The following is an 18597-nucleotide window of genomic DNA, read 5'->3' on the forward strand; positions in this document are numbered from 1 at the left end:
TTTACATTTCATTGTCTAATAATAAACTTTAATGTTTTTTTCCCAAGTGTTACAAGAAGAAACAAGTTGCAATGAGGTCGAAGGTCAGAGGCAGAAAACAGCATGACAACAGATTTAACAAACTGCTCCTGAGAGTAGGAAAAGAAAACACTGGTGCACAAACAGGAAAGAAATATGAGTGAAGGAGACGAGAGATATTCTTAGCAAGTGGAGGACGGACGAGGATATGGGGGATTTTTAAGTATCTGTTGAACAGATGGCATTTTGAGAAGTCTGAAAAGTAACATTTCAGGAGAACACATGCAGATACACACTTTCAGACACTTTCAGGCTGAAATTATTCAGCCTGAAAGTTAAGTTGTTTTGTGATGAAGCGATTTGTTACAGTTTTTCCTGTTTATCTCTAAGGCTGACGCTTTAAACATCAGCTATGATGTGCTTCACAAACGTTTGGAGAGATTTTTAGATTATTTCAAGTGCACTCTAAAAGGCGAGATGCTCACATGGTTTATGTCAAAGAAATGAATGTATTGTCCTTTGTTTCCCAGAGATCTTTCTGTTCAGTGGGTTAATAATTAATTTAGTAATTCTTGTAATATTTCTTGTCTCCATCCACTTGTACAGCTCCACCATGCTCCCAGCAGACTGTTTACTGTGGTTTACAACACTGGCCGCACTATATGACAGGCAGCTGCACGTTAGAGACACGGCTGCCCCGTCGCTAACAGCACACAGCCTGACCTGTGTTTGTGTAAGGAACAGGCCTGTCATTTTGACTCCATGGTTACTGTTAACACCGGCCAGGTTTTAATCCAAGGCTTTTAAACAAACTAAGATGTATTGGTTTATAAAGGCCGAACAGAAATAACACATTTGGAGAAAATGTGTCTTTGGTGTCATATGCTTTCATGTTAGGTAAATCACCTTCATGCAATAAAAAAAACATTTGGAGGGCAGTTTGTCAAATAATTAATGCTGCATAATGACAACCTTTAATTACAAAATGAAGTGGTTTTCAACCCTCTCATGAACCTTGGGGTATTTCCAAGGGGCTGAAGAAACCGCTTTATCCTCACTCATTATCATCACTTATTTTACACTAGGACAGCCATTTAGTTCAAAGCATTTTTATCTATATGGTTATCTCCTGTCTGACAGTAAAAACTGATAAGAAAACCCTCTCAAACACACGTCAAATATTGGTCTGTAGTTAAAGAGATTTGTGATTTTGAGGTCTTTTGGTTATCTACTGTTTCCTTTCCTTATGTCATGGGCCGAGACATAAGTCTTCATGTTATGCCACCGTGTAGCTCCACCCTCAGCTCCGGTCCTGCTTTTCACCAGTCTAGACATTATAGAAAGAGAGTGAGAGAGGGATCCAGGGTTTGAAGTCCCTGCTCCATGCTCCGCCCCTGGTGTTCCTGTTTTCTAGGTCTTTGTCCCCGGAACTTGCACTCACTCCTGGGTGTCCACTAGGGTTTTCTGCTCGCATCTGGATCCCAGTACGACTAGCATACAGTCCAGTGTCCTACAGAAACCACGGCCTCTCCTCAAGTTTGGAAAGAAAGCAAGAAAAGAAAGGAAGAAAGAAGAAGAAAAAAACACCTCTCCGGCAACTTTTCCACCGTCTCCTCCCGTGGGTTATACTTTCGTCGGGGCTGTGAAGCAGCAGTGTGATTCTTGCCTGCAGTGAAACTTTTTTATGTTGTAAAACTGCTGTTTTGTCGCTTTTTCGTGTTTTTTCGATTGAGTCTGGAACTCGACTGTTATCGCACATACCCGTGCTTTTAAACGGACGACGTTTGAGCAGTGTTTAAGGTTATTTTCGGTGTTTTTTCTCCTCTCTCAAAGTTGTTTCAGAGGTGGCCTCAGAGCTGCTGTGAATGAAGTATCTGTTGAGCTGAAGAAATCAGCGCGTCTCCATGAGGAAACTCAGCGTGGGAGTCGCTGAAACTTTGTCCTAGTTTACACACACCTAAGCGACTATAGATATATATATATATATATATATCTATATTGTTTTTACTTTTTGTGCTGGTAACTTGTTTTCACTGACACAACATGAAGACGCTGTTGGTGTTGTGTGTAGTGTGCACGCTGGTTGTGTTGTCTGTGTCGATGACTGCGGAGCAAAAGTTGAAAAACTGCAACGACGTCCGTGCGGCGTACAGCTCCATGGGCTTCAACGTCAACGATGTTCCCAACAAAGGAGTCAACGGTGAGTCGTGATTTTACTTTGGCTCATAGGCCTGTTCTTAAACTCCAATACTGTAGTCCAGAAAGCAGGGGTTCCCAAAGTGGGGGCCGGGGACCCCCCATTGGGTCCTAGAGAGGTCCCCCGGTGGTCCATAGGCTAATGAGAACTTTTTAAGCTAGCAGCGTTAGCATAATGTGGGACTGTAAAGGATAATGGAAATTCACTCTCAGGTTGTTGCTGTACCATTGCTGGCTTCTCAACCACAGAGGAGACAGTCGGTTATTGAAAACCATAACTCACTTTTAAACATTTTCCAGATGGTTTCAAAAAGACCAAATCTTCTAAAATGTAACAACATTTAGGAGTCATTGACATGAGAACTACCTAAAACAAACAGTTAAACTGTTACTTTAGTACATGGGCATTTTGTGCTTCTGTCCAAGTTTATATGGAAACATTGTTCATCATGCAGACATGGGGCTTATTTTGTTTCATGTGTTTAAAGGTTGGGGGAAAGTAGCAGTGAAACATTTAGGGATGAATTCCTCCGGCTGGAAAGCCCTTCACCACTGCAGTGTGTAAATATAGTCCTCATTTAGGAAATACTAGGTAATTCATAACAATAAAGAGGTATAATCAACACACAGGCTGTGCTCCCACTGAAAGAAGCCAGGCCTGTGTTTATTTTCAGGCTTCCTTAGTAGGGACTCCTATGGTTGTGAAGTGCCGGCAGCCTGCAGTGATTTAGTAAACATTCCTGTGCATTGTGAACAAGGCTTATGGATTTTTTCCCTCTCGGTCTCTCTGGGCTTGTCTGATTTTGTGGTTTTTAACATTTTCTGTGTAGACACATGTTGTACATTCTACATCTGCAACTAGTCTAGTTTGCAGGACAGGATGTTGTGCACCAACAAAGAGCGACAGAGGTGAGAAGGCAAATCAATTTAGCTAATCACGAGTTAAACCCAAGTGATGGAAACTTGCATAGGGGGGCTTTTGCAGTGAATGCTTGAGGGGTGCAGGGGAAGGGGGTTGGGTTTGAAATTCCACTGTGCCCTGCATACTTTAAAACCCTCCCATCTCTCATTTCCCTTTCATTTATATGGTGGTTAGAATCAATATTTGCACGTATATTCAAACCGCTAAATTCAGTCCGGTTTGGTTGCCAGTTTTGCAGTGGCTTGTGCATGATGTTCTTGTTTAAAGGTCATCCTGACATGGCCGCTGTTATGTTGGTGACTTGTTTTACTCCTTTAAAAAAAAAGTAATTTCCTAATGTTTATTTATCTAAGTGTATTTAATAACAATTAGCTTTTCTCCACAAACTTTATCACCATAAACCTGTCAGCTGTTCAATTTTGTCAATGTGCTCACAGCATTATTTCATCTGACAAGGGTGACCAATCTGTATGTGTCCTCTTTATTGTGCTGATGTCCTTTATTAGTTTGCTCTGCATAGTAAGAGGATGTTCTTTTTTAACCGCTCATTAGAATGTGAGCGGGACTTATTTTTTCCCTGCATTTCATGCAAGTCTATAGGTGCTTTTGCTTTCTGCCTGTATGTCTTTATGATGCTAAATGTCATTGAGAGTACCCCAACATGTCTGTGTTGGTCGGACTTAATTGTCTTGCATCTCAGCGTTTTGAAAGAAGGATCTGAATGAAGGCCGTTTTATTGTGCAGGTTTGTGTGCTATACACACGTGCCTTTCTTACAATAGATTCCCGGTGTATGTCTGGGCCTTAGGCAGGGCCGACCTCAATGAGCAGCTCTTTGTCATTGAAAGAGACTGAGATAATTGATCCATAGAAAGTAACACGGTCTACTGTCATTAAAGAGAGTTGGGGGTCTGCAGAGAGCAAAATTAAAGCAGATACAGAAGCCCCACACCCTTGAAATGTTTCATGTTGCTGGGCAGAAATGGCTCCAGATGTTTAGTCTGATTGAACTTTAGTCATGTTTGTCAGAGCATCACTTCTACATTTTGAAATGGGTTGAACTCCAAACATGAATTCTCTCCTTATCATAGTCTGTGTTGTAATTGAATTGACTGTGAGGTTGCAGAAGGGTTAGACTGTTAATTTCCTGCATATGTAAATCACAATTTTAGTTTCAAAAGTGAATCATCAAAGACGTAGTTCATTGGAAAATGCCGTTTCACTTCTAACATCTGCAGAATTTGAAATAGTCAATATAGGTTGCAGTGAAAGAGTTTTGTTCCAGATAAGTCTAGTGGTTGTGATCAGAATATTTCTCCTAAAATAATGGGCCTTTGTGACGTAAACCAACCATAGCTTTGCAGGCTTATGTTGCAGAGAAAACATACTTTGAAAATTACACAGTATCTCTGCCAGTTGTCACAGAAGTAGTTTTTGACATGTTTACCTCCTTTGATACATCATGAATCAGATTGGTGGAATACGAGTCTTATTGGAGACACGGGATTCAAAACTTGCCTTTCATAACCACAGGCATCTTGTGTTATTGTTGGCAGCCCGGAGATAAGAATGTTTGTTACCATTCAAATTACAGACGGGCTCAGCTGAAGCCAGACTTGAGATTCAGTAAAGATGTTTTAATGCAGTAAAACTAAAATGGAAACCCGGATTGCTTTGGCATAGACATAATTAAGTGATACAGAGGGACAGCAGGCTCAGTTGGTGAATTCCTTGTTGATCCCATGGTATCAATCTCACGTGAAAGAAGTTCAGGACCTCATTTCTAACTTTCTTGTCTGCTGCATGATGATTTGTTGAGGACCTGTGGTTGAGTACCTCACTTAAATGGGAAATAAATGAAGCTCCCAGTACTAATGATGACAGATAAATAATGATAGTAATCATACAGAATGTAAATGGTGGTTTTACTGTCTGAACCTATCTGCTAATAATGGGTGGTATTTATTTTTTCTTAACCGTTATATTTGATACTGTGATAAATGTTCAAAGGTATCCGCTAAGTGCGGTTGCACAGTTGCAACACGGACTCTTCAGGCTCAGAGCCGTTAACACTGAGCAGATTGGTATCTGCCATGTCAAAGGCTACTACATTGCAGGCTGGACACTGCTTACTCTTCAAGTAAAATCTGTTTTGGTTTACTCTGGCAGTCGGGCTTGATGTCATGCTTCAGGTATGGAACAATGGCAGAGATCAAAGAGAAGAGGGTCGTTTTCCCTCCCTTCAGCACGAGGAGCGTCCCCTGCTCATAATCAGTTCAGTGCATTATGACTGAAACTCAAAGCGTGCATGACCTCAGTGCGTTCGCCTCTCGGTAAGCCCGAGACATTCTGCAGCCTCACAATGTGAGGGCTCCTTCCCCCTTAGCCGTGGCTGCATGCCCTGCATCATTACGGTTTGGAAAATAACAGGTTGTGTTATTGCAATGACATTCAGCAGATGAGATAAGAGCAGGGAACTGGGGCACACACAAGTCTGCAGGAGCTTTTATAGACCAAGGACCAATATTTGAGAGGCTCTGCTCCGCTCAACTGTGGCCTGGTATTTTAACACCTGTAATAATTAACTAATAAACTCCCAGCCAAGTGTCTTACTCGCCTCTCAAGGTCAATCCCATAAAACTCAAACGGTCCTCTTTGTTTTATTTGAAACGCCTTGCAAGTCTTATCATTAAGAACCACTTCCGTGTTGCAGTCAGCAATGACGTTTAATTTTAATATCATTTAAAATTGTTGAAAATGACACTAACTGTCTCTTTGATAGTTGTTGCTTTGCCAAATGGAAAACTCTCACAAAAATTCCCAAAGCAGGTTTTAAAATTAGTGCATTATTTTTGTTTGTCTTGCAGTCAGGGAGGTCAGGAGTCCAAAACCTGTCTGTTTATTACATCATAGCAACCACTAACTTGCAAATAAAGTAGTTTATGTTGTAACTTATATTGAATCACACTTTAACAGTCATGTAAAGTGATGTAGAGTATCCCACAGGGGCTTTTAAGATATGTATCATGGATATTAGAGGGTCCTTGTGTAGTCACATGAAGTCTGGTTGTTGAGATCTATCTTTGTAAAATAGGAACTCTCTGGAAGGCATATTATATATGGCAAAAGGCCAAGGAAATTTAAGATAGGGCTGATTATTTTGTCCGTCTGTCTTTCTAAAGATGTGACAGTGTTACATGCTCCTTTTGTTCTTTCTCAATTAGTTCATGAAAGAAAAACAACATTTTGAGCACAAACTGGTGTTGAGCCAGATATAGAGGGATCAAACGGATTAAGGTGTGTCATTTAATCTTAGTCCCACCCATAGCTGTGGATACAACCAACGGTAAATTCCCACATGCGAGCCTCACTCATGATAGTAATAAGGACTTACTCTTAGTGCTGCAAAACTACACTTAAGATTATGTATGTATGTATGTATGTATGTATGTATGTATGTATGTATGTATGTATGTATGTATGTATGTATGAAAACCATTACAGTGGTAGCAAATGCATCAGTCTTGAATCAGTGTTAAGCTTCATAATGAGAACTGTATGCTACCATTTACAAGGATATAAGAATTGCTGTTTGGTTGCTTTGAGTCTAAATTGAAAGTTCATCCTTTGTCACAAGAGGAAACTGTTGCACAAACATTAATATCAATGATTGACTTGAGAAAATTGATAAAATGTGTGTGGGTTAAGATATAATAAACGCCCCACATCAAAACCAAAGCATGCACAGTAATGACTAGTGACATTCCTGAGCGATTGGATAGACTTTTACAGCTTCTTGCCTTATATGCCTTTTTTGCAAACAGGTGGTAAAATGAAAGTTGTTCTGTGTTTTGACATGCCAATATTTTTATTAGAATGTAAAATAGCAAAATCATCTCAGCCTTCACTGCTGACCTTTTTTTTCTTCTTTTTTTTGTGCCTGCATCAGGTTTACATGAGGTGTAAACGCAGGGCTCCTGGACAATTTTGCACTTCATATTTTTGTGAACATTTGGTAGGAGTTTTGCCCCTCTGGTGGTATCCTTGGAGATCAGTAAAGCAGCGATAATGTGATGGTTCCTGTTGCCCTCCTTAACTGTTTGGTGAGCCTTAAGGATAATTGAGTTTAGGTATCAAGAGGTTGAGGTCTTGTAAACTGGGGGGGGGCTGTGACTTGCAGCACCCAGAGGGAGGGGAGGGCAGCTACACGTGCCTCTGCGGTATCTCGCCGCTCTTCCTGCAATCGCAGCTCTGAGATCAGGGGCTCTCGTGGCATCCCGTTCTGCTCTGCCAGCAACAGCTGCCTTATCGTCTCTCCAAAACAAATCAGCTTATCACAGCGTACAAACAAAAAATTCAGACTGTGCAAGGAAGAAGTTCAAGAATGGTACTAAAACTATCTGCATTTGTTGGTGCATGGATTCACTCTGGTGGATGAAATGATTGTCATTCTAGACATGATTTGGTGTCCGGTTCACCTCCATCTTTAACACGTAGGACTATGTAAACGTAAGTTTCCCTGTTCTACTCATTTAGTATGCTCCAAGTGTAGCGTCAATTCAATAGCAGTGTGTGCGTGTGTCGACTGAGCGTCCGTAATTCCATCTCTCTGCATCCTGTGCTTTGCCCCCCTAAAATGGCCAAGTGAGCGACAGATCAGTGGGGGGTGGATGCTGTGTGTGGGAACAATTGAGCACCCCCTTTTTAGGCCCGCCTGCCTCCCCCCTCCTCACCACATTCCACACCGGACCACCAAGACCCGCACATAGGAGCCCCGGAGCTGGGAACACACAGCAACAAAGAGAGCGCTGGAGGGACTGACTGAGGCTTGCAGAGAAAGAGGGAGGGGATTTGACTGACAGGAAAGAGTTGTGTACCAATGCAAGTTGAACTGAATATCCAGGAGAAATGGTGGGCCAGGCAGGAGCCAGAGAGTGACTGTGTGTGTGACAGTCTTTGGGAATCTGGGGAGGTAACTGCATTCACTGTAGCTCATCGTCGCCCTGCCATACAAGCATGTACACACAGCCTGCTCCTCAGTAACCGCTGTGAGCACACGGGTCTGTCTAACACAATACAAGGTTTTAACCACAGTACATTTTTTTTGCATGAGTGGCCGCAGTTAAACTGGAGAGTATCATTTGCTGGGTCTGTGTGGGCTCAACTGATGCAAACTGTGAGAAATCCTGATCTGGCTTTGTGGCTATCCGTACTCTGAGTTGAGGGGAGCGACCACCTGAAACACCTTGTTAACATGTCGTCCTGTTTGCACGCTGCCGGCCGTCTCTTTTCCCCCCTCCTCTCTCCCTACTGACATATCAGTTCATTTTCTTCTCCCCCTGCTCGCTCTCTAGCAGCTCCTCTGGGAGGTTTTGTTTTGTTCCTAATCTTTCCTTTCTTCGTCATCCCTGGGTGATTTCTTCTCTTTTTCACCCGTCTATGGTGGTTTACTGGTATTTTGCTACCCTGCTCCATTTAGCCCATCTATGTCTCTTGTCTGGTGTCTGCTTTTAATCTTTTCTCTGTGCAAAAAAGTCTTTTTAGATGATGCACATGCCAAAACTGGACCATATCTCTTGTTAACACACACGGCTTTGTTATTTATTTGTTATTAGTTCTAAATATTAAGGAGTCACTAGAAACAAATGTTCAACTCTAATACAAAGTAAAGAGTACATGATAACTTATGTATAGGATTGTATAGGATGAAATGATGTAATAAACATGAACAATTTAAAATCTGGCTCCCATACAGTGTTTGGAGAAGTAACTTAGCTTATTAACACTGTAAACACACAGTTGAGGGAATTTCTGTCCTGAGTCTTACATTTAGTTGTTGTCTTTGTATCTAGTTAAGCATTTTAGACCATCATGGGCCCCAAATCCGATCAGGACACCCCTGTTCAGTCTATCGGTAAGTTTTATCACAGATCCTACACTACCTTATTTCCTTTTGTGCAGTCAATGCTTGATGGTGATATTTTTTTGTTCCTCTGATATTCGAGTCGCCCTGCGTCTCCTTTTGTGTTGATCACTTCGGCGTTGGTGTCACTTAGCCAGCTGTGAGGAGTGTGGCGAAGGGCCGTGGGCTCTGATCCCAAAACTGCAGGGGTGGAGTGTGAACCCCCTCGCCTGACACAACGAGGCTTCGCTCACTCACTGAAGTCATCTCGCCGCGTAGCTGCAAGTGGGGGAGTGCGGTTTATGATGTAGGTGTAACTCGACCAAGGTTAATTGATTTCCTAAGAAGCCACAGTGGGATGGATGTCCGTGTTGATAGTCATGATCATCATTAGGATTTTTGCGACTCGCCAGAGGCCCATGTGCTTAGGGAGAACGGGGAAGGAGCGAAGCCAGGGCCTTGCCTGGGTGTTTGGGCTGAAACCCCAGTGCTGGGTGCAGGCCAGACGAGCTGTAATCCCTGCTAATTACTCCCAAGGCCTACATCAAGACTCCCACTGACGAGGAAGTCACTCACACTTAGCTCACTTTTCCAAACTGCAGTTAGCTTAATAGGTTTCCTAATATTTACCTAATCCCCCTGTGTGCTGCTCACTCTTGCATGTATTTTCATATAAATGATAGTTTGAGATCAAAACCCCTGTTTTTTTTTTCTTCCCTGCTTTTCAAAAGTCCTTTCTCCTGTCAAACTAAAAAGCACCAGGCAGGTCTTTGGCTGCTTCAAACAGCTCTGTGAATTTGACTGACGAGTTGATGCCATGTGTTTTAAAAGCAGGTCATCAAAACTCAAATTTAAAACATGAAGAAAACAATGGCAGGCGTCCTGCTGGCGGAGCGCCGATAAGCGAGGAAGAAAAAAAAAGCACACATGAAAGGATCAAATAGTTTGTTAAATGATGGCTCCAAAGCTGCAAATCATTTGGTCAGCGTGTTTTGAGGTTGGTTTCTGCTGGCGGAAAAGTTTGCCGCTATGTGGGAAAGCGAGTCAGCCCGCCAATACTGTACATCATCGGAATGGCAAGTAGCTTTGATTTATCGACACAGTCAGTACATATCATCAGGAATGGACTGAGCCACCCATGACTGAGGCCCATTAGACCATTGTACTGTTAGGTTTAGACTTTCTTGTCCCTTTTGAAAGTCTGCGATGAGTGGTTCTCTTCCCACCGCCCCTGCTGGTGTCCAGTTTCGTAAGGCCCAACAGGTATATCAGAATCTTTGTTGCCCTTTTGCAGCTTTGAGCTTCCAGAAACCTGATCTTGTACCTGACCTCATTCTGCCTGGGGGGCTTCGCCGGGCCCGTCCTGCCTCAACATCTGGTGGACTTCAGCTGCTTTTGGATGTCTGTTATAAACATTGTCAAAGAGCTCCCTGTCCTTAGGAGGGGTCCGCTGGCTTTTACTGGCAACGATGAAATGTATTGTTTGTCTGTCAAATCCGTTAAAAACTCTCGTATGTTTCAACAAAGTTGGATTTTTAAAATTATTTTTATGTGGAGTTGGTGGGGAGGGGTGTCGTGATTTGTTATGTGAAACTTGCAAATGCATATTTGACCAGGCCACAAAGACTGTTTTTAAGTGCAACGCCTCCTCAGATAGTCTAATGCATGGCTCTCAAGCAGTGTGTGAAGCACATTTTTAAAGAAGACCTATTTTTAAGCTCAACAGTAGTTCATTTCTCAGTGTTTGTGCAGGGTCCCATGGTAAAGCACTTGGCCTCAAGTATAGGGTGTTTTTCATCTTTTCCTAAGTTTTTAAAAGTGTGTTTTCATTTGTGTGCCATGAGTCAGTGGAAAGATGGAGGGCTGGTGTAGAGGGACAAGCCAGGAAGGTCTTTTGTGTCTCTTTTTTTTTCTCCTCTTCCCTTCCCTTGTGATAATCACGCTGTGCTGTAACTTGTCCTCTCTATTTGTCTGCCTGTCTCTGCAAATCTTAAACATAACACAGTCTCGCTCTCTCTTTCACTCACATTTCCACACACACACACACACACACACACACACACACACACACACACACACACACACACACACACACACACAGGGCTAAAGCGTCAAGGTGGAATCTGTAGTAAAAGCACTAGATCAAACACGGCCACTCTGCGGCTCATCAAAAGACACAACCTGAAAGAAAGATGTGGAAAGGGCAAAAGATTAGACCAGCTGTTAGCGTGAATCATTGCCTCCAACTCCCCCTGATGGATATTGTTAAGAGAAGATTCCCAGCAGAGTGATGTTAGGAAGGAAAGTTGTTTTTCCTTTATGTATGAATCTGTAGTCCATACAGATTTGACACAGGCACTCATGTTAAAACCACCTGGTTGAATGGTGAGGCCTGCACAGGTCTGATGTCTGAATGACAGTGAAGCCAATCACCAGTGGTTGCTGTATTTACCAGAAGGAAGTCAAACAAGTTGCAGAAAGTTTGTGTGGAGCACGCAATGAAAGTAGCCCAAATTCAATCTCTTCCTGAAAACAGACCACTTCTGTTTGAAGTATGAATTCCCCATAACTATGTTAACATGAATCATGGCCTCCAGCTTTTCTCATAGTCAGAGACAGAACTTGCGCATGTTGGAATTTTGACCTTTTCTGGTTTTGATCCCTTTCCTTTGCTGCTATGTTTGTGTTTTTCTTGAACTCTTGCAGACCTCAGTGCTCGTGTTAGGCCAAATGTTTACTTTTAAAGTTTGAAAACCATGTTATGCTGTGCTAAGATTGCCCAATGGCCACTTTAGTTTATGCCAGTTTTGACTGAATTACCACAGAAAGCTGATTAACTTGTCTTGATAAATGACTTCCAGGTCATGTAATCTTTCCACTCCGCCACACTGTGGTCTCTTTTTTTCTTCTTTCATCTAATCTCTTGTTTTCCAACTTTAACTCCTAACTTTTTAAATTTCATATTCATATCTATCTAAGATATTTTCTGCAGAATAGTGTTTTTGCCTTTATTTACTGCATTTCTTTGTTTTTTTTGGCTAAATCACAAACCTTACCCATCACAGTTGAATCAACAACCTCCGACTTCCTCCCAAATTTCCACCCTGCTATCAAGAGACTTTATGGAAATAATTCCATGCCACATACACAACAAGAGGTCAGATAGTCAAACGTAGTCCTCCCAAATTTTTCGTTGACCACAAAGAGGTTTCATATATTGTTGTGCAGCAGGTGAACTTTTGAGAACTGCCCCAGTGGTTGGAATTTGGTTTTGTGACTTGTTAAATGTACTCTGGGAAGTGCAGGAGTGAGTTGAAACCCTGACAAAGCAGTGACCTGGGAAGTGGTGTAGGCAGGGAGCTTTTGTGTGGGGAGACAAAGCCGGAGATGCAGGGCCGGGACGGGAGAGGGGAACAGACAGAGCGAGAGGCCAGGGCAATGTTGTGGAATCTCCCCAGGGGCTTCTGGGTAAATGTTCATGGATGACAGCGTTTTGGAATGTTCACAAATGGAGAGTTTTAATTGGCCAGAGGCCCGGACTGGTTTAGTAATCAGAAATGGACTCTGGTGGCAGAGGGCTTAGATTTACAGATCCCAGTGTGAGAGGGTTTGTTTGTGAGATGACTTTTAGAAAATAATTCACATGTGGAGGATTTAGCATGGATAAACATTTTAATGTGACAATTTCTCAGTCTGAATGACAGTCTGTAATTCGAGGTTTCTGATGTAAATCTGTTGATGAGACATGCAGATTGTAATGAGTTCTGCTCTGCCTCGTGCCGTGCAGCAGCAGACATGCCTTACTTTCTCATCATAGTCATGCCGTGTGACAAGTACATTTTGGCAGTTTGGTGTTTTGACAGCTGTGTTGTGGAAGAGATTTTAATTCCTGATTTATTTAAGGAAACATAATTTTACACAGACATTATCCAAAGCCCTGTGGCTGGCTGGTAGCTGAAAATATTCACTCCAGAGAGTATTTTTCCCCTAAACCAAAACTTCCTGACTCGTAAATGGATGGTGAACATTGTTCTAAGTGGAGTAAATCTCTCATGTCATAAGCGGCGCTAACGTTTCCCGAGTTCACCGCTACTGAGATGCTCCCTCCCAGAAGGAGATCCTGCTATTTATGGGAGTTACATAGTGTCTCTGCGATTGTTCTTTCATTAACCTCAAACACTTCTGGTTGATGCTGAATCATGGGACAAATCGACATTAGTGTCGTGACTCATCATGTGAGCGATGAATGCCCTCTGGTCAGCTGACAAACTACTGTATCAAAGCTACATGATAAATCCTACATGCTGTAGTTGGAGTCAAAGTGAGACGCTCGAGTGTCACCTCTTCATTAGTTCAGATTGAAGTTAAATGTAACTGTATTGTCATTGGGCACAGTAAGTACCAGTACAAGGTACAGGAGTGCAAGTGGATACAAAGATGACTGAATGTACAGAATGAACAATAAACCGATGATGTGGTCACAGTAAGAAGGGGTTTAACTGAACAATCTCGATATTTCGTATACATTAAGTCATATGCCCAATTTTCCCTTCCCCGACAAGTTGATGCAGGAGTAATTTTTTAACAATGACCCACTTGCTGTACATTATCTCGCTAAGTACACGGCTACTTACCAAAGTAATCAATCATTTGACACAAACTATCGATTTAAAAAGATTTATTTTCTTAGTTAAATATGATTTTATTGCTTCCGTGATCATAACTACGTCCATGGCAGTGGTCTGCTATTCAGCAATAACAGACCATAGAATGCTGTAATTGACCAATCATATTTTCCTTAATGATGTATTATTTAACTCGGCCACAACCCATCCGCTTTTAATCAGAAATGTTTGTTTTTATGACTAGGCCCGCCCGATCCGCTGATTAACCGCATGCCCGCGTTTATAACTGCAATGTGCGCATCACCAGTCCTCATGTGATTTATTTAACTACAATGTTCTTCTTGTTTTTTATGTATACGTCTGCATTAGATGAGTTTGGTGATCCTCGTTGGGGAAACTATGTTGTTGCAGCAGCAATAGAAAACGGCAAAGATAAAAAATATATTTGTGCTTCAACAGACTAGAACTAGATAATATACAAATACAGCATATAAAGATGAATCCAAATAGCAGCTTTTTTTATTATGGGAAACATCCAGATGTTTTAATTGCAATTTCAAACACTTCCTGTAAAAGATATTTACTACTTAACTTTAAATGTTTAAAACCCACTTCAGTTACATGCTTTACAGGCTATAGTCTAGTTAAGAGAGTGATGTAATGTCTGAGTCATGGGTCAGCTGGAGCTTCATGCTAAAAACTGTTGCCACTCCCAGCAAGGGGCCACAGATCTACAGTATGTGTTGTGGAATATACAGCAGACGTCCAGGTGAATGTAGCACCTGGCCTCTCTGCAGGAGGGAGCTGGGATGTCTTAATGCTTAGAAAAAATGTATACCTCAGATGAGGAAAAGTGACATGCATTACCCTGTCAATAAACCCCTTTAAACCTTGATTATAACAACTTCAACTGTGTCTGTCTTTTAGCTTTTCAGTTATACACTGAGATGCTGAGCAGCAGTGAAATGAAATGGATAGAGCAAATAAATGGGGAAGGTTTGGCATTGCTACCCACCATTTCCTTAAAATACTTTGTTCAGATTGAGAAGTCCCCTGCAAGCACATTTCAGGCTCTTTTGGACTTTCCTAATGAACTGAGAGCTGAAAAGGGTTATTGGTCTGGCCAAAACGTCTATAAACTTGTCATTACTCTATTTTTGTAAGGGGCTGAAAGTGTAGAAACGGAGTATGTGGAAGTATCGCTCTGCACTGATTTAGCTGCATATGAACAACCTAATAATGGTTTCCGCTTACAGCATAATGTTGTTGAACATTTCCCCCTTTTATGGCCATTTTGCCGTAGCTCAGAGTACACCAGCCAGGAATAATATCACTGTGTAAGATAAATGAAATTCATAGGATAAAAAGTTGTACATTTATCTTGGTTTTTAAAATTCAGTTAGTGGTTTTGCTGTCCTTTTGAAATCTGAGTTAATCTTACGGTCACTTTTGATTGTCAAAAAATCCACACAATGTAGTCTAACTTTTTAATAAGCTTTTGACCCAGCAGAATATTCTTATGTGTTGTTTAAGTTATACTTTAGAAATCTGACCCTTAGTAAATCTATTTCTATGCACTGCTGGCAGTAAAGTAACAGTCAGGGTTGTCTAGGACGTCACTTTGACTCATGAAAAAAGAGCTTGGAAAATCTGTATGGGGAAGGTGAACAAGACACACTAACCCCCCCCCCTCAACTCCTGCTGGCTTGATGCCCTTAAGCAAGACTCTGCTGTTGTACTGAGCAGCAGCCTGACATGAATGTGTGGAAGCTTGTAGCCTTCCCTCCCCCTGCAGCTACTCCTCCAGGTTGTAAATAAGACTGAGCTCTTAGTCAGCTCGCCTTGTTAAAGGATTTCTTGTAATATGGGGGGAAATATCATATTGTACCAGAGCACTTTTCCTAACTTTACTATGAAAACTTTGTGGTATAAATTAGGACACTGGTGGCTCAGATGCTTGTATGGTCCTCCCTTCATAGTCTGACTTTTGCACATTTAGTTTTTACAGCACTAGACTGATCTCATGTGGGGGATTCCCCTGCTGAACCCTGCACAATTATGGAGACTTGAAAACATTTATTCCATCGTGTTTAATAGATGTGAAGGTTTAATTTGAAAATGACACATCCATCCTTTTGAACAAAATGGTGCCTTTCCAAAGTTATTACTGAAAGCGAATACATTTGAGACTTTTGCTTTCAAATGACTGATTTATGGTTGACTTTATTAAGGACCAAGTTATCAAAATTGTTTGAAACGTTGAATTGCTCGCTGTGAAACTAATTGGAAAAGCTTTACAAAATGAACAAATGGCATTTTTTTGAATGAGGGATGTGTAAAAGAAAACATGTTTTAGAGTTTGACAGATGAAAGGGAACAAGACAAAAGGAAAGTGGTGATTTGACAACATGCTGTAACAGGAAAGAATTTAAGAAGGGAATAACTTAGAAAGCAATTGCTATGATTTAGCAAATGAAATATGCAGCTATTCTGCAACCTTTTAATCCTGTCAACTTTGGTTCACATCGTGACCCTTTACTTTGCCTGTTTGAAACGGTTCACAAATTCTGAAATGCCCTAGTCATGCTTACAAGTCAAACTTCACACCTTTTTAAAAAGCCACATCATGGACTCCTCAGAAGACCACAGGTTCAGCTCATGTGCTTTCTGCATGACAGGATGGGGTGCAAAACAGAAAGTTATCCAACAAATGGCACCAATCCCTTAACCCACCCCCCCCCCCCCTCAGGATAATTACACCCTAGACGGAGGTGAGAAGCAAGAGGAGAATGTTATGGCTGCAGGGCGTGCAAATTTACAACAGTCTGTGAGTAATGCTCAGTAGACTGGCAGCTCTCTCCTTTACATGTTACAGCAGGGAGCATAATATGCCAATTTCTAGTCAACCATTTGTATTTATAAGTGTTGTTTTACATTCTTCACACTACTGTGTATGTTTGGGGCTGAATGTTATATGCTCAACATTTGAAGATCAATCAGAAAGTCTTGGAATATGTTCACATGTTTTGAAATTAAATTGCTCAACTATTATTCACCGTCTCAAATTACCTGCATTCCACTGGGATTGAATTAGTATGTACATAGACTATGAGCAGCATACAGTTTATCATTTAATTATTTACAAATGTTGATGTCTGTGTGAAAGCTTGGAGGCTTGCTTCAGTCGCAGACCACCAGGCTCCAATTAGTGACAGACGTCAGTGAATGCTTCGTGACATGCGGTACCCCCGTGGCCTCCTTCACGGCTCCCTTGGCCGTTTTAGTGACGAGTTCAGAAATAATCCTTTTATGACTTCAGATTGGGGTATATGTTAAGGTTTTCTATTTATATCTTTCGCATGTGCCTGCTGTCTTTTACGGCTCTTGATTGCTTGTATGTATGGTTCTTTTTTTGTATGTGTGTTGGTGGTGTTATTATTGGAGTGATTGGAGTTTGGGGCTGAGTACTGTGTGGATGCTGGCTGGCGGACGGACGGGGGGGTCAGAGGACAGGACCTCTCTCAGAGGAGTGGCTGTTAACCCCTGACCTCGCTGGTTAAGGCTGCAGGGTGGTGGCCGTCGAGGCGGAGGTGGGGGGTGGGGGCACCCTGAGGTCCGTCTGGTTCAGGGGCACATGATGGCAGGCAGAGGGGGCGGTGAGGTGTCTAATCTGGTTTTTGTCTGTGAGGCGTTTTCACCTCCCCCACCATCCTTCCTCTGAGAACAGAGTTTGAGAGGCAGGACAATGTCAAAGGGAAGTGACTTATTTTATGAGCCATTTAAAGGGGATGGTGGTCTCCCCACAAAAGAAAGGCAGGGAGATGTGGAGAGCTGATGAATGCCATGACACACAGTCACATGTTTGTTTACAAGATGCTGCTCTCTTGTTTTGACCACCATAAATGGCAGTTTTCCTCTTGTGAGCGACACTTGAACAATGTTCTGTCCCTGCGTCTTATTACATCTTAAAGTACTTGGGAAGCTGGAGGGGTGAGAGGCCCCTTCAAGGAACTCTGTTAAGAAACTGAGAGCCAGTTCACCCATCTCACACAAAGACTATTCATGCCAGCGATGGTGGAGAAATGACTGATTAATCACTGACCGAGCTTATTGTGAAATAGTGAGGCACAACAAGTCTGCCGTGATGTTCATTTTTACAGGATATAACTGTTCTTGTTAACTGTCCGCTCTCTTGTGTTCCAGCAGGGCCATTTTTCTCCCAGCGGTTTGAGAAATTGGCTGCCAAAATGTTTTCACAAAGTGTGCATTAGCTAAGTATCTTCAGTATTCAGAGACTTAATCCTTTGAGCTAACAATGTGACATTTGTGCAGACATTCCTGTGAAATATTGGCCATCTCACTTTTATTTGTGTACTTTGGTAACTAGGGCTATTTTCCATGTGGATATAGCCCTTTTGATTGTACGCCTGTGCTGCGGGCAAGCAGGGGGCCCTGCTGGAGGAGAGACTGAATGGCTGTTTCACCTAAAAGTTCAGTGTGTGTGTGTGTGTGTGTGTGTGTGTGTGTGTGTGTGTGCTGCTTGCTGTACCTCCAATCATGCTGGTACAAAGAGCCATGTGTTGAGCAGTGATGTGATGTGTGAATATGTTTAGGTAGGGGCTGCCAACTGTGCCTGGGTATGTGCGAGTGTGTGTATGTGCATATGGGAGGGGGTCTGGTGGAGTGGGCGAGGGTTGACGGGGGAGAGGGATGAGTTTGGGGAGAGGACTGTGAGAGAAGGAGTGACTTATTTGGACTTGGTCCCAGACGAAGGGGTCTACTTATGGCGCCAGGGTGCATCCCTCCCTCTGGTGCCCTGTTTACATGATTGTATTGCTATGAGTCACTTCTGACCCTGCAGTTTAATTTTTCAACATTCTAGCTACTATGTCAGACGAGCAGGAAACTTCTCCAAACATTTTCTGTTCGGTTGTA

The 18597-nt window shown here is 42.2% G+C and overlaps 1 protein-coding gene across 1 annotated transcript in view; it reads left to right on the forward strand.

Moving 5' to 3' along the window:
• The first annotated feature begins 1403 nt into the window (after nt 1-1403).
• The window catches only part of gpc4 (glypican 4), a 30282-nt gene continuing 13088 nt past the window's right edge, over nt 1404-18597 (forward strand). Inside the window, exon 1 of the mRNA XM_029441681.1 lies at nt 1404-2218. Coding sequence (XP_029297541.1) covers nt 2062-2218 — 157 coding nt within the window. The 5' untranslated portion in view covers nt 1404-2061. The remainder of the gene's footprint in view (nt 2219-18597) is intronic.

Source organism: Cottoperca gobio, chromosome 10 (genome assembly GCF_900634415.1).
Source record: "Cottoperca gobio chromosome 10, fCotGob3.1, whole genome shotgun sequence".
Taxonomy (NCBI): domain Eukaryota; kingdom Metazoa; phylum Chordata; class Actinopteri; order Perciformes; family Bovichtidae; genus Cottoperca; species Cottoperca gobio.